At 46.0% G+C, this 16099-nt stretch overlaps 1 protein-coding gene across 1 annotated transcript in view; it reads left to right on the plus strand.

The window, feature by feature from the left end:
• Positions 1-10764: 10764 nt before the first annotated feature.
• The window catches only part of DNAH5 (dynein axonemal heavy chain 5), a 161754-nt gene continuing 156419 nt past the window's right edge, over positions 10765-16099 (plus strand). The window contains exon 1 of the mRNA XM_033154384.1: positions 10765-10876. Within this exon, the coding sequence (XP_033010275.1) occupies positions 10853-10876 (24 nt within the window). The 5' untranslated portion in view covers positions 10765-10852. The remainder of the gene's footprint in view (positions 10877-16099) is intronic.

Below are 16099 nucleotides of genomic sequence, written 5' to 3' on the forward strand. Positions count from 1 at the left end.
TCACACGGCAGCACCGCCACCTCCTCCCTCCCTCCTCCTGGCTTCTCCCTGCCCTGCCTAGAGGAGGAAGGGGGCTGGGCTTTGTTGGTGCCAGCAGCAGCAGCGCTTGAGCAGCCGCCATTTTGAGCAGCCTCTCTCCAGAGCCCTTTCGCGCACTGCTCATTGTCCTTCCGCCGCTGCCAGCTCCTGCCACTCACAAGACACAGGTAAGCAGACACCGGGGCTCATGGTGCTCTTGCATAATTCCCCCCCCCCCAATATAGTCCGGCCCCTCACAAGGTCTGAGGGACAGTGGACCAGCCCCGTGCTGAAAAAGTTTGCTGACCTCAGCGCACTATGAGTCTTGGCATTATGAATCCCCCCCATCCCCTTTATTTGTGTAAAGAGGAGACCAAAAACATCCAACTTTAGAACTAACCATTGTTCCCTGTGATATCCAGACTCAAGGAACTGTGGTTTGTTTTGTAGCCAAAACAGATCAGGATCACATCATAGTTTGATGTCCTGTTTTGTTAACTATGACAAGCCACTGTTTCCAGAGCTCACAACTCACAGGGGAAAGGGCTTAGTTCTAAGGTGGAAACAAAAGCTTTCAATCTCATCCTTATGTGTTTTGAGGAGGAGAGGAGGCAGCGCATGGGGCCAAGGCATGTGCACACTTGTTCCTATAACATTAAACCATGGCTTATGTCACAAACTGGCAGGACAACGGGGAGGAGGAAGAGCATCCTGGCTAGGACTGGAGCACATCTGGGGATTGGGAAGGAGAAGTTGGTGTAGGAAGTATTCACAGGGTGATGGAGGATGACGAGGGGATGGGGGTCAGCTCACAGGAACCAGAGCATCAGGACCCATCACCAGAGCCAGAGGTATCCCATCTCCACAAAAATGGATTACTCTGAGGCATAGGGAGCTGTGGGCAGGGCACTCCAGGAGTCTGAGGCAGGCAAGGGCTCACAGCCCAGCTCCCTAGCTCTGGGAGAAGTTGTGTGATTCCTCAGCTGGAGTAGGCTTGGAACAAGTGAGGGTCACATGCCTCATCAAGCCCAGATGTTGCAACCAGCATGCAAAGTATAAAAGGGCAGCAGAGCAGAGGTGCTGGGTCTGCTCAATTGCCCATACTGATGAGCTTCAGCTTGGATGTTGCAGGATCTCTGTGTTTCGGCTGGGACAGTGGTGTCCAAACTTTTTTCAAAGAGCGTCAGATTTGATGAAGTGAACATGCATGAGGGCTGGCCAAAGTTGCTGAACTTTTTTTTTTGGATAGAAGTCATTGGCATCCCCCCCCCCCGCTCCTGCCCACCTAGCAGTTCGAAAGCACGTCAAAGTGCAAGTAGATAAATAGGTACCGCTCCGGCGGGAACGTAAACGGCGTTTCCGTGCGCTGCTCTGGTTCGCCAGAAGCAGCTTAGTCATGCTGGCCACATGACCTGGAAGCTGTACGCCGGCTCCCTCAGCCAGTAAAGCAAGATGAGCGCCGCAACCCCAGAGTTGTCCGTGACTGGACCTAACGGTCAGGGGTCCCTTTACCTTTACTAATCATGATATGGCAGGGTGGCTCCAAATGCAGGCTCCTGCTCTGTAAACACAGCTAGTAGCTTTCAAAATTAATTTTGGAATTTCGAGCTAGTTGTAGCAGTGAAGGTTACCCCATTAAGGAGAATGGGGCAATGCCTCGCCAGTCTCAACTCTGCCCTCAGTCTGTCTTCTTAGAACCAGCCCAGGAAGTGGAACTACCTATCAGCTTCTTTTTCCTTAGCCTCATTGTTCCCCTTGTGTAACTCAGCAGAGAAGCGGATGGTGACAAAACCAGAATTAGCTGGATCTGGTGACAGCTTCTATTGGTGTTCCTGCCAGTGCCTTCCACCCAACCTCTCCCAATGGGCTTCAGCCACCACTGAGATGGACTCATCATGATATCATGGCGACAAAAGCCAATCAGACCGAGGGCAGTGTTTCTTGTCCTCAATCTGATTGGACGCAGATGTTTCTCCTGTTTCACAGCCTGCCCTCCCCCAAATGGGGGGGGCACATTTTTCAGCAAGCCACGTTTTTAATTAGATGCCTCCCCACTTTCATCCCAATTTGGCTCATGTGTTTGCCAGAAGCAGCTTAGTCATGCTGGCAACATGACCTAGAAGCTGTACGCCGGCTCCTTTGGCCAGTAAAGCGAGATGAGCGCCGCAACCCCAGAGTCGTCCACGACTGGACCTAACGGTCAGGGGTACCTTTACCTTTTAACCACACTCCTCAAATCTTTATAAAGAGTGCAAGCCAGAAGCACATGAGCCACTTACTCAACACTGCCATCTCCACATGGACATAACCGTTTCTCCAGTGGAATTTTTTGAAATCGACCCTCAAGCACAGCTGAAGGCAGTATATTCAATCTTGTGAAAGTGAAAGCGTGTCTGTATTTTGGAACTGTTAAATTTTGCAAAGAGGGTGCCCAAGTGTCAAAATGACGAGGTGGAAAATAATCACACCGTGGACAAAATTTCCTTATTGTGGCCAGATTATTCTGTCGCTCGATATCATATAGGCACTGTCTAATTAAATTATTTGCTTCACTGAAGCCCAGTGTTAATAACTGTTGTGGTGATAAACCAGAAAAGTGAAACTTTTGGTTGACAATTTTAGTCTGAGCGCTCTCATGACAATCTTGCGATACTAAGGATGTGAGGGCGATCTGGCTGCAACACCTGAGCTTAAGGTTTGCATTCCCCCCCCCCCAAAAAAAACCACAGGTGGTAAGCCAACAACAAACCTTGGTCACAGTTTGGGATTTGCCAGTCTGGGTTTGCATTTAACACTAAGCCAAACCATAGTTTCTGTCGGGATAGAGTAGCCGGAACAGGATGGGCTGGGTTAAGGGCAAATGATTGGCCATGATTTTCACTCTGTGAAAGACTTTATTCCTATCCAAAAGGCAGAAGTAGTACTAGACACCCCCCCCCCAAAGAGGTACTATTCCCCCCCAACATTTTAAAAAAAACATTAAACATTAAAACATTAAAAATGTTTAAAATAACTTTTTCTAAAAACCCTGAAACCTTTCTTTTAGGAATTTTAGGTGCCGAAATCCCAATGGAGCAGAAAAGACTATTCATGTATGTGACCACGGCTGCGCGGATGTTATTGGCCCAGAGATGGGAAGAAGATAAAGTCCCCCGCCAGAGAAGTCCCTACCAGAGAAGAATGGCAGATCAAGTTGATGGATTATGCCGAAATGGCCAAAATGACTGGAAGAATCAGAAATCAAGAAGGCCAAAATTTTAATAAGGAATGGGGGAGTTTAATAATTTATCTTAAAAACCATTGTAAACAGTTAAAATTGTTAGTAGGATTGGAATAACACTTGTAGTTTAATGGTGAATTTTGGATATAATGGAGATGTAAAAGATTTGGGTTATTATAAAAGATGCAGGAGGAAACGACTAACAATAGGACCCACAAAGGGGAGGAGGGAAGTCCAGGAGATTCTTTGGAATCTTGTTTTTATGTTGTATGTTGGATATGTGATTGTAAAACTCTAACTTGAAAACAAACAAACAAATAATAGGTACTATCATTTCATTTTTAGGATGAATCATACAGGGGTTAGAGGACTACAAGAGGAACTATTGGTTTGTTTTTGTTTTAAAATGTATTTTAGTGTTCTCATTTTGTGTTTTGAGGATGTGAATTGCCCTGTGATGAGGAAATGCCTCTTGAGGGCAGTGTTGGTCCAGGCAGAAGAGTCTCATTCCTTCTGGATGAGCTCAGTCCAAGTTGAAAAAAACAACAACGAACTGATATATTTATAATTCAAAAAGGCTTGGGTAGCTATTGAGCACTGTCTCCTCTTGGCAGCTTCCACGCAGCGTTAATGTCATGCAGAATATGGGGGAAACCATGAAGTAAATTAGCGATGTCAGTTTATGAGCTCCATTTCAGCGAAGCTTTCGCTTCTCTCCAGGCCCGTTCCTGTTTAACACGACTGCCTTTAACGGCATGCCTTCCTTGTCAAGAGACACTAGGGAAGCAACAACGGCAGGTCCATCCCCTCTGCTCATCGATGATGAGTAGGAGTTTGTGGCATCTCCTTAAAACAGTGCTCAAGACCTTTCACTCCTCAATTGTGCCAAGTGCAATAATCTCCAAACAGATGTCTTCCATCTGATTCTGCCTCATACCTTCAGGTAGGTAGCTGTGTTGACACAGTTGAAATAAATTAAAAAATTGTCCAGTAGCACCTCAGAGACCAACTAAGTTTGTTCTGGGTATAAGAAGTGCATGCACACTTCTTCAGATACTCCGAAACAGAAGTCACCAGACCCTTATATATAGTGGGAGGGTGGGGTGCGGTATTTCTCAGAAGGAGAAAGGTAAAGGGACCCCTGACCATTAGGCCCAGTCGTGTCTGACTCTGGGGTTGTGGCGCTCATCTCGCGTTACTGGCCGAGGGAGCCGGCGTACAGCTTCCAGGTCATGTGGCCAGCATGACAAAGCCGCTTCTGGCAAACCAGAGCAGCGCACGGAAATGCCATTTACCTTCCTGCCAGAGCGGTACCTATTTATCTACTTGCACTTTTGACGTGCTTTCGAACTGCTAGGTGGGCAGGAGCTGGGACTGAGCAATGGGAGCTCACCCCATCGCGGGGATTCGAACCGCCAACCTTCTGATCAGGAAGCCCTAGGCTCTGTGGTTTAACCCACAGCGCCACCCGCGTCCCCTCTCAGAAGGATAAATGGACATAAATCTGACATCAGGAATCACAAGACAGAGAAACCAGTAGGAGAACACTTCAGTGTCCCAGGACATTCAATACAAGATCTGAAAGCAGCTGTTTTATTACAAAAGAATTTCAGAAATAGACTTGAAAGAGAAGTTGCTGAATTACAACTTATTACTAAACTGAAAACTATGGAGAGACCTGTTCTGAATAGAGATATTGGGTCCTTGTCTCATTACACATGCTAAAGCTATTTTTGCTCATCTGCATACTAGCCCTTGCTTTTTCCTGTAGGACTAATTGCAGTCATTAACAGTTGTCAACAGGTTTACCATACCCATTGAGTCAATCACCCGTCTCCTACTACTTTTCTGCTATTGCCACTAAATCAGGAACTGTGGTATTGAATTGTGACATAGCTACAGATTGCTCTCCTGCTGGGATCTTCCTCCCCCTCTAGTGGTTAGTCTGCAAAGTCTATGAAATTAACTTTCCCTTCTTAACACCACTTTTTAAACACACACAGGCCCTGTTGCTTTTCTAGAGGTAAACTGACCTGGGATGGACCTGAGAACCAGGATTTTAAGAGGCACAGTTCAGTGATCGCCAAATGTTTGCATGATCGCGTGAACTTGCCTTCAGAGCCTCTGAAGCTTGCCTTGAAACAACGAGTTGCTGTGTCAGATGTATCTATAATGCCTCTTGTATCAGGAAGGTAGAGAGATGATATTTGGAGGGAGACGGCTTAGTTTTCCCCAGTGAGTTTGCACTGGGGTTGACAGGTGCTGACAAATGCCCCATGCATCACTGCAGACTGAAAAGCATAGACCTTCCCTGGACCTGAAATTGTCTACGTTTTCATTGCTATCTATCTACTGCAACCATTCTATCAGGCTAGAGGAGAGGGACGCAGGTGGCACAGTGGTCTAAACCACTGAGCCTCTTGGGCTTGCCGATCAGAAGGCTGGCGGTTTGAATCCCCGTAACAGGCTGAGCTCCGGTTGCTCCGTTCCAGCTCCTGCCAACCTAGTAGTTCGAAAGCATGCAAGTGCAAGTAGATAAATAGGTACCACTGTGGCGGGAAGGTAAACGGCATTTCCATGCACTCTAGTTTCCGTCATGGTGTCCCGTTGTGCCAGAAGTGGTTTAGTCCTGCTAGCAACATGACCTGGAAAGCTGTCTGTGGACAAAGGCCAGCTCCCTCAGTCTGAAAGCGAGATGAGTGCTGCAACCCCATGGTTGCCTTTGACAGGACTTATCCATCCAGTGGTCCTTTACCTTTTACCATCAGCATGTTTGAATACCAACTCCATCAGGCTCCTCCTTTGGCTGTCATCAATACAGCAGCTATTCCATATGTTAGAATCCTTGATCAAATGACAATAACTGTACATTATGTTGATGTGATCAAACCAATAGATAATTAGATGTCTGAGCCTGAGGTTATCACAAGAGAGGGATGTTGGTGGTGCTGTGGTCTAAACCACTAAGCCTCTTGAGCTTGCTGATCGTAAGGTTGACTGTTCAAATCTGTGTGATGGAGTGAGCTCCTGTTGCTTTGTCCCAGCTCCTGCCAACCTAGCAGTTCGAAAGCACACCAGTGCAAGTAGATAAATAGGTACCACTGTGGCGGGAAGGTAAATGGTGTTTCCATGCACTCTGGTTTCTGTCACGGTGTCCCGTTGTGCCAGAAGTGGTTTAGTCCTGCCGGCCACATGACTCAGAAATTTGTCTGCGGACAAAGACCATCTCCCTCGGTATATAAGCGGAGATGAGCTCTGCACCCCATAGTCAAATTTTAGTGGTGTACAAATGAGTGCTCTGGACATAAACCCACTTGCCGTCTTGGGGCCCTGCAATGCACACTCTTTAAACTTTGTAATTAATGATGCTGCTAAGTATTGTCTGAAAGCAGCTAGTTTTTCCCCAGATTGGTTCAACAGTTCTTTAATTATTTCACTGCATTGCATTGGCAGATTCTAACTAGCCATGTATCATATTTAGGCATAACTGTTAAGCCACAGAGTGGAACAAGATAGGAGAGTCAGATTGATGCTTTGAAACCACCCAGATATCATCTTGGTGTTATATATGATGCTTTTAGAGAGATCTTTGATGATACAAGCCTAAAAGATTTATCTGGAAATATTTCCTGAATTGAAGCTAAGGCCCTCACTGGTGCAATTTGTAAGTTCAAGTTTGTAGTGTCCTTTGTTGCATGGTAAAACATCGTTTTTGAAGTCACTATTACAAGCAAGCTACTACAAAATAAGGAAGCCAATGCAAATTCAGCTAAAGGCAATCAATTGCAAGTGACCAAGAATTACCTTGTGGGTTGCAGGTATGGTGAAAGTTTTCAACAAGTTTGGATACATGCTACTGAGATTGCAAAGGAGCTAGAAAGACTACCAAACTTTGAGAAAAGGGAGAAAGAAACAGCAGTTTGCATATGAAGCCCAAGGAGAGGCACCATCAGATCCAAAGCAGAAATAGGTTTCTACAAGAAAGGCTGATCACCAAAGAATTGATGCCTTTGAATTATGGTGCTGGAGGAGACTCTTGAGAGTCCCAGGGACTGAAAGAAGATCAAACCTATCCATTCTTAAGGAAATCAGCCCTGAGTACTCACTGGAAGGACAGATCCTGAAGCTGAGGCTCTATTACTTTGGCCACCTCATGAGAAGAGAAGACTGCCTGAAAAAGACCCTGATGTTGGGAAAGATGGAGGGCACAAGGAGAAGGGGACGACAGAGGACGAGATGGTTGGACAGTGTTCTCGAAGCTACCAACATGAGTCTGACCAAACTGCGGGAGGCAGTGGAAGACAGGAGTGCCTGGCGTGCTCTGGTTTATGGGGTCATGAACAGTCGAACATGACTAAATGACTAAACAACAACATGCTGTCCTAGACATGGCCATACAATCTGTTGAAGAAAGTTTCCAACAGCTACAACAATATATTTCCCTATTTGATGTGGGTGGCACTGTGGGTTAAACCACTGAGCCTAGGGCTTGCTGATCAGAAGGTTGGCGGTTCGAATCCCTGCGACAGGGTGAGCTCCTGTTGCTGGGTCCCAGCTCCTGTTGCTGGGTCCCAGCAGTTTGAAAGCATGTCAAAGTGCAAGTAGATAAATAGGTACTGCTCCAGTGGGAAGGTAAACGGCGTTTCCGTGTGCTGCTCTGGTTCACCAGAAGCGGCTTAGTCATGCTGGCCACATGACCCGGAAGCTGTACACCAGCTCCCTCGGCCAGTAAAGCGAGATGAGGGCCACAACCCCAGAGTCGGACACGACTGGACCTAATGGTCAGGAGTCCCTTTATCTTTACCTTTTATGATCTATATATTATCAACAACAACAACAAAAATTGACTAAAGGTATAATTTGGAAAAATCCTTGATGCACAAGGGAAACAAATATACCGGTAGTGATGCTGAAGATCATTGCTGTGAACCTATAGCAATAGTTTGATGATTTCCAAGGACTATGCCTCCACAAGGGGTACTTCATACTACAACAAAAACTCATGGATAATGGGCCTAATGTTTCTGTTGCTCTAAAGATCCCTCTTCCACTTCCAGCGTCAGTGGCATGCAGTGAACACAGTTTCTCAAAGCTCAAAAACTTACATAAATGGTCCACAATGTTTGCCAAGGAGGCTAGTTGGCTTGGAAACTTCATTAACTGAACATGCCCAAGCAACAGCGTTTGAACTGAAGGAATTGCAAAGGAAAAGGCACACAATGTGAGATTCTGATGTGGCTGAAATGAAAACTTTTAAGAAACTTAAATTTTAACACCACCATTCACAAGGCTATTCAAAACGATTGGTGCGCTAAAACGTTTTGTTTTGTATTTGAGAAAGATGATCAAACATAGTTGCATTACTTATTATTGCAGTTTGAAATAAATGCAGCGGTCTCAAGTTTTGTGCTTTTCATTCCCCCCCCCCCACAAGACATCTGTTTTTGAAAATTGAAATTATCAAACGTTGGTGTGTTTTTGTGTGTGTGGGGTGTGTGTGTCTGCAAGTAGGTAGCTTTTGCCAGGGCACAAAATATCCTTGCACTGAAGACATGTAGAATGTTTACATGAGTGCTAATCTGGTTTTTAGCTTATTAGAATAATAGAATTGTAGAGTTTGAAGGACCATGTGTGGGTTATCTAGTCCAAACTCCCGCAAAGCAGGAATCTTCTTGTGCAACGTGGGGCTCGAACCCACAATCCTGAGAGTCTCATGCTTTACTGACAATTGCTGATCTTTTCATAAAAAAGGTTTTAAAAATTAACGATTTTATTTTATCCTTTTTATATTAAACACATTTATTATGCCATAATATATTAATAATAATAAATAATAATACGATAGATGGCTACTATATATTTATTATGGCACAATATCATAGCGGTCAGCTTTTCCCGCTTTTTAAGGGAAATTCCGTTATTCCGAATAGGATTCCTTGAAAGAAAAGGGAAAAAGTTGACAGCTATGCACAATATACTGTATCATCAGATGTAAGGTCCTCGTTGGCTGGACGATCACACACCTCCACCTGATGCATAGTTTTGGTACAGTTAGGTTATCAGTCATAGGACACATCACCAAATCCTCTGTGCCGCACAGGAATCCTGGTGTCAGTGGTGTGCGTTTGTGTGTTCATTCTTCAGCAAATCAACGCGGACCCTCCTCCTGCTAAAATGAAAAAAAAGTTAGGAGGGAAGGATTAAATTCCAGAGGCTTCTAATCTTCTTTTTTTAATGCCGCTTTCTGTTTTGTCTGGTGACAGCGCTTTGAAGAATCTTGCATGTTATGATTTCCAAAGGAGGTATGCAAGTTCCCTGTCTTTTTCTTCCTACTCTGTGGCTCACGCCTTCCTTCTGGGAAGAGTAAAGAACCCAGTGAAGTGTGCATTGATTTTATTTTTTATTTTTTTAAAAAACGAGAGACTGAAATACACGCTTTTGATCCCAACTAATCAATGAAAAGTTTGACTTGGCTGGATTGTATTTCCAGTTCCAGGCCAGAAAGTACATGGAGAGCTGAGGGGTGGGGGTGGGTTTGGTCGCTTTTGAAGCCTCCACCTGCAGCTTCCTAAGGGCCGGTCAGGACTTTGAAATCTCATTGAAGTTGCTAAGCAGATTTGTAATAAGGGTGTGGGGGTGTAGTGGTGGCCAGAAGCAGCATGAAAATGTTGCACACGCATAGCTGGAATTCTTGCAAGTCTGTGGACGAAGCAATGGATGAGCCTGGTATAAGTTGACAGAATATGCAGAACTTGCAGACGTCACACTATAAAATAAGAGAACAAGAAGAACATATGTTTAAAGAGGAATGGACAATGTTTATTGGCTATATGGGAAATAATTGTGCATGCTGGCTGCATTAAGATAAATTAAACAGCGTAAATAAGTTTTGATAGATGCAATAATGGAATACTGAATGCTATAGTTTTTATAAAATATGCAGGGATTTATGGTATGTAAAATGAACCATGGAAAGAGAAGAAAGAAAGTTCTTGACGGCTTAAGGATGTAAAATGAGTATTTGAAATAGTGAAAAAAAACAGAAAATTACACACACACACACACACACACACACATATGGACTTGGTAGAACAGGCCATTTTCCAGGCTGCAGATTCTCCAGCAACCTAGTGAGGAGAGAAAAAGCTCAGAGGCAGGCAAAGGAATAATAAGAAATAGAGAAAGGTTGCGTGTTTTTGTTGGGGTGTGTGTGCAAGCAGCATTTTAAAAAAAAGAAGGTTGCACTTGATAGACGGGCTTTTTTTTTAGGATTCACTAGGAATGTTTCGGGAAGGGACAGCTCAGAGGCAGGCCAAGAAAAGCGGCTTGGGGGAGAAGCAAGAAAGAGCAGCAGCAGGAGCAGCAGCCTTGCAAAGTGTCTGAGGGATTCAGGCTCACCATGGAAACAGCAGCGGCAGCAAACAGGCCCGGGTAGCTGGCGCTTCAGCCAAGTGGGCAGCAGCAGGAGGCGCTTTGCGCGCTCTCTCTCACTCTCTCTCTCAAAGGCCGGCGATGGAGAAGGGGGAAGGGGGTCGCCAAGCGTCGGCTGCCGCCCTCGCCAGCAAGTTGGGCTCCCAAGCGCAGCACCCCAGACCGACTCAGCCCATCGCGCCGATGGAGAACATCAAAGAGATGCAGGTGAGAATCTTCGCGCTGGCCCTTCCTTGCTCTCCGGGATGCTTTTGCTGCGCGAAGGAGACCCTTCCAGGGGGGACCCTGGACTGGAGACGCAGAGGCGCGCGGGGAAGCTGCTTCTGCACCCGGATCTCCTAGCGGGGTCTTTAACAAAGCATGCAAAAAGAGGGGCTTTCTGGGGGCACACAGCTTCCTGCTCCCGGGTGGCAATCTGCACCTGTGGACGTGTGTAGGGTAGGGATTACTTCTTGTCCTTAGAACTGGGAAAGAGTTATTTTTGCAGCTGCTTGACATGCCAGGGAGGGAGCCAGATGCTGCACCCGCAGAAACTCCTTCTCCCGCTTACCTCTTCGGAGTTGATGCTGTTTCCTGCGCGAGAACAAACTTTGCCTCGCTGCGAAATGTATTCACAACGGAGGAGGTGGGGCGGGGGCGGGAGGGAACTTGGGAAACAACCCATGCAAAGAAAGAAATGGGCATTGGAGAAGATGGTTGAAGAATATTGACTGCCTTCGTCGGGCAATGTCAGCTGGGGAAGAGTCCCATGTGCTGTATTGCACACAATCTGCCCAGAAACGTGTGAGGCAAGGGTCAGCAAACTTTTTCAAGCAGGGGGTCGGTCCGTCCACTGTCCCTCAGACCTTGTGGGGGGGGCCAGACTATGTTTTTTTTGGGGGGGGAGGGGGAGATGAATGAATTCCTATGCCTCACAAATAACCCAGAGATGCATTTTAAATAAAAGGACACATTCTACTCATGTAAAAACACGCTGATTCCCGGACCATCTGCGGGCCGGATTTAGAATGCAGTTGGGCCAGGGCCGGCCCCCGGACCTTAGTTTGCCTACCCATGGTATGAGGAGAAGCACTTACCTGTTTTGAGGGCAAGATCGTCTTGAAATTTGGTCACTCTATTTTCCCTATGGGTTTTTGCCTCTGCTGTGTGTCCTGTCTTCCCCAATTGCTTGTAGGAACTGTTTCACTCTGACTTTGGGGAGTTTCGAGTTTAGTGCATTTATTTCTGTATCTAACCTCTCTTCTAGCTTAGGGTTTCCCCAACTTGGGTCTTCAGCTGTTTTTGTACATCGCCCCTGACCACTGGTCATGCTAGCTAGGGATTATAAGAGTTATAGTCCAAAAAAGGAGCTGGTGACCCAAGTTTGGGAAACCCTGCTAGCTCAAGACAGTGGCCCTGGCTCTCAAACTTTTTATTTTTATTTTTAAGTGTCACAATAATCCTTTGAGTTAGGTCAAGCTGAGAATGAGTGAGTGAGTGACTAGATCAAGGGCCCCAGACTGCCTCAAGACTGCCAAATATTTTGTGGAAGGGATTGAAGCCCATAGCAGAAGTTTAGATTTGTGCAGCTAAAAGTTATGGAATAAAGTGCTTTGTTGCCCTAGTGCAAGTTAAAACCAGAACCACACACACAACATGGACTTTTTGCAGTTAGGAAAGTAACAGGGAATTGTCCTGAAAAGTGTGGAATGAACAAATTATTTGTGGAAAGATGTGTAAACACCCTGCAATTTAAACAGGATGAATGCACATTGTTATATAATTGCCCCACAAACAAAGTGAATGCTCAGTAAAGACCAGATGTAGTCTAACCACTGCATAAACTTGGTGCAAACAAATCAGGATTAATGCTCAGTAAGTTGGTCATCTGAAGGAACCCCCATTGATTGCTGCTGTGGCTCTGTTGTAAGGCAACTGTTCTGTGGTGTTTGCCTTGTGGGTTTCAATCCCTAAAGGATCTCTTCTTTGCCAATTGGATAAGCTCAGTTGGTCAGAGCATGAAGCTGATAATGCCAAGGTTGCAGGTTCAGTTTCCGTATGGACAGCTGCATATTCCTGCATCGCAGGGGGTTGGACTAGATGATCCTCAGGGTTCCTTTCTAACTTTACAATTCTCTGATTCTGTGACTGAATAGGGTTTGAATCTGGCACTCTCCAACCCTGTTCCAATAACCTGACCAATCCACTGGCTCTAATTTTTAAACAGGGCTTGGTTTTTAAAATGAGAGACGCTATCTCTTAAACTTGCTTGCAAATAATACTTTGGGATTTGAAAGCCCCCTCCCACAAATCCATTTGACAGAGGTTGTCTGTGGTTACTTAAAAGCAGAAGAAGAACCTGCTGGATCAGGCCAATGCCCCATCAAGTCCAGCATCCTGTTCTCATATGGGTCAACCAGATGTCTATAGTCGAGCTGTGTACTATCCCTAGTACATCATTCTGGATATTGGGACGGAACTGGTGGTTTCCAATCTCCTTTGCCAATTTTCTGACTAGCAATTGCCAAGGGACTGCTAGATGTTGCCAGATACCTCTGAATATGTGTGCATATTATTTACTTTTGAGAACAGCTTCTTGCTCATTTAAGAGCCCGCTTCCTTTGGCCCTGACCCAGCTATTGTAAGAATGATATAATTTGGATGCGGACTGCTCTGGTTAAAAGGGATCAAGCAGACACAATAGTTAGATGCCAAATCCAGAGTTTCTGGGATGCATCTAATGTTAGAAGATTTGGGCATGCAGATGGTAAACTGTGGCTCTCTCTCTCTCTCTCTCTCTCTCTCTCTCTCTCTCTCTCTCACACACACACACACACTTATGTTCCAGGAATGCTGCAGAGGTGTGAAAAGGAGATGCCACTGTTGTATGGTGGCTGGAGTGTTGGATTCTTGGCGATGAAACACGCTGGGTGCAAAGCCAGCTCGTATCCGTTAGCCCAAGCTATCGGAGAAAATTATTGCCGAGTTCCCTGGAGGACAGGCCGGCAGCAGGTTAACAAGTCTGGTTAATGGTTGACAAAGCAAAATGATCTTTGAGCCTCGGGCCTCTCTTGCACTGTTTATGCAAAGATTCAGCCACCTGTAATGCGAACAGGCCCATCTTACCCATTGAGGCTAGTGGCGCGGGGCGGCAAGTTCTGGAGGGCGCCAGGCGAGAGTCCGGGGAACACTGAACGAGTGCGCTGAGTGAGCAAGGGTGCGTGCACTGCTCCCGCCGAGAATCGGCTTGCTAGCCTGCAGGCGCCAAATTCTGCGGAGTGCCAGAAGGCTGAAAGGACGCTTGGCAGGAGAAGCGCATGCACCCTTGCTCACTCGGCGCAGGTACTCTCACTCAGTGTGCTGCCTCAAGTGGCCACCACGGCATGAAGCGGCCAGCTGAGCCAGGAGGCGCTGCGTCCAGCCTTCGCCTTTTCCCCGCTGGAGGAGCCACCCTCCAGCTGCTGCCTGCCTCCTCCAGTCCTAAAAAAAGGTCAACTCTGGGAAAGGGGGGCGGGCACTGGTGGGATCTTTGCACCATGGCGCCGGATATGCTGAAGACGGCCCTGAATGTGAAGGAGCATTCTGTCCAAATGTGTTTTACACCCACTCAAGTGGCATATGCAAAAAAATGTTTGAGTGCTTCTGTGTAGCGTTCTAGGCTGCACATACGTGTGAGAATGTCCCATTACAATCAATAGGGTTTACCTCAGAGGAGACATGTATAGGACTGCGTTATCAACTAGCGATGTCCCCTCATGCAACTTCATGCCCACTTCCCCACCTGATTTTCTACCCCCACCTCATCAGTACTCTGTGGGCACTGAGCACGTACAGTTCTCTCTGTTGTTGGTTTTTCTTTTCTTTTTTGGGGGGGAGGCCTGCTTCCCTCATTAGGGGTTTTCCTTTCCTATTTTTGTTTGGGAGCCAGGGTGGTGTAGTGGTTAAAAGCGGTAGACTCGTAATCTGGTGAACCGGGTTTGCATCTCCGCTCCTCCACATGCAGCTGCTGGGTGACCTTGGGCTAGTCATACTTCTTTGAAGTCTCTCAGCCCCACTCACCTCACAGAGTGTTTGTTGTGGGGGAGGAAGGGAAAGGAGAATGTTAGCCGCTTTGAGACTCCTTGGGTAGTGATAAAGCGGGATATTAAATCCAAACTCCTCCTCCTCCTCCTCCTCCTCCTCCTCCTCTTCTTCTTCTTCTTCTTCTTCTTCTTCTTCTTCTTCTTCTTCTGCAACGTTGAAGTTTCCTTAGGCCTGCTGCTACCTCTTCAGCCACAGGCCTCAGTGCTACAAGTGCAATACGACACAGATGACACAACAACACAATTGAGGGAAAGGAGGAATTTAAACTTAAGTGTGCAAATGTTGAGTGTGGAGATGTGTTAAGGAAGCCCTGTTTGAGCTGTAAGGAATTAATATGGGTTTTTGTTGGTCAAATATTCCCAAGGATAAGGGACTGCTCCACCCTAAGATTTGAACCTCAAACTTGAGCATAGGATGGACAGTACAGGGATTTATGGTATGTAAAATGAACCATGGAAAGAGAAGCAGGTGTCTATGCTACCGTGGTAGTGCATTGCATCAACAATACAGGCTAAAACTGAGGTGGCTTTTTGTGGTTTGTGGGGTCAAACTCTCAGTTTGCATTCCTTAGTATAGAAAGTATTGATCTGATGTGTAGAGATCTTTCCTATTCTAATTAATTCAAGAGGGTTCTGGAAGCTTCTCTGTGTGAAAGAAACTCCACAATGTTTGGGTTATTCCTTCAGAGAACCTGCACTTTGCACTACCGTAAACCAGGGTGCATGTATTATTATCTGTTACTGGCATTCACTTTCATGTCACTGAGGTCAGTTGAGCTCTGAAGTACCCCCTGTTTCCCTGGCTAACTGTGATCCCGTTTCATTGTGCTAGCTTCCAGCCTGTAAATGTATATCCAGTATTTGTCCTATTCCACATTATTTCCAGGTGCCAGGTGGAGAAACGTCTGTTAAATAGTGGAAGGCTGGATAGCTCAGTTTGGTAGAGTGTGGTGCTGATAAACACCAAGGTTGCAGGTTCAATCCCTGTACGGGACAGCTGCAGATTCCTGCATTGCGGGGGTTCCTTCCAACTCTACAATTCTATAAAATATAAGGCCTTCCACAGGGTTCCTTCCAACTCTACAATTCTGTAAAATATAAGGCCACTGGTATAAGTAGGAGTGGAACGGGGATGACCTCTTGCAGATACTGTCGCTCTTGTGGCTTCACTTTTTTTCCTCCTTCAAACTGTACTTCTTTTTAAAATATGGGAGCTTTTAATTTCTGGGAAAGCTCAGATGAGCTCCAGTACAAACCACAGACAAAACGGCGATGAATCTGTGCCTGGGCTCAGCCCAGAAAATGATCTGTAGTCCCGTGGCTGAACCTTGGAACATATGAAATAATTAATGATCCAGTCATTCTGTAT

Source organism: Lacerta agilis, chromosome 7 (assembly GCF_009819535.1).
Source record: "Lacerta agilis isolate rLacAgi1 chromosome 7, rLacAgi1.pri, whole genome shotgun sequence".
Lineage (NCBI taxonomy): Eukaryota > Metazoa > Chordata > Lepidosauria > Squamata > Lacertidae > Lacerta > Lacerta agilis.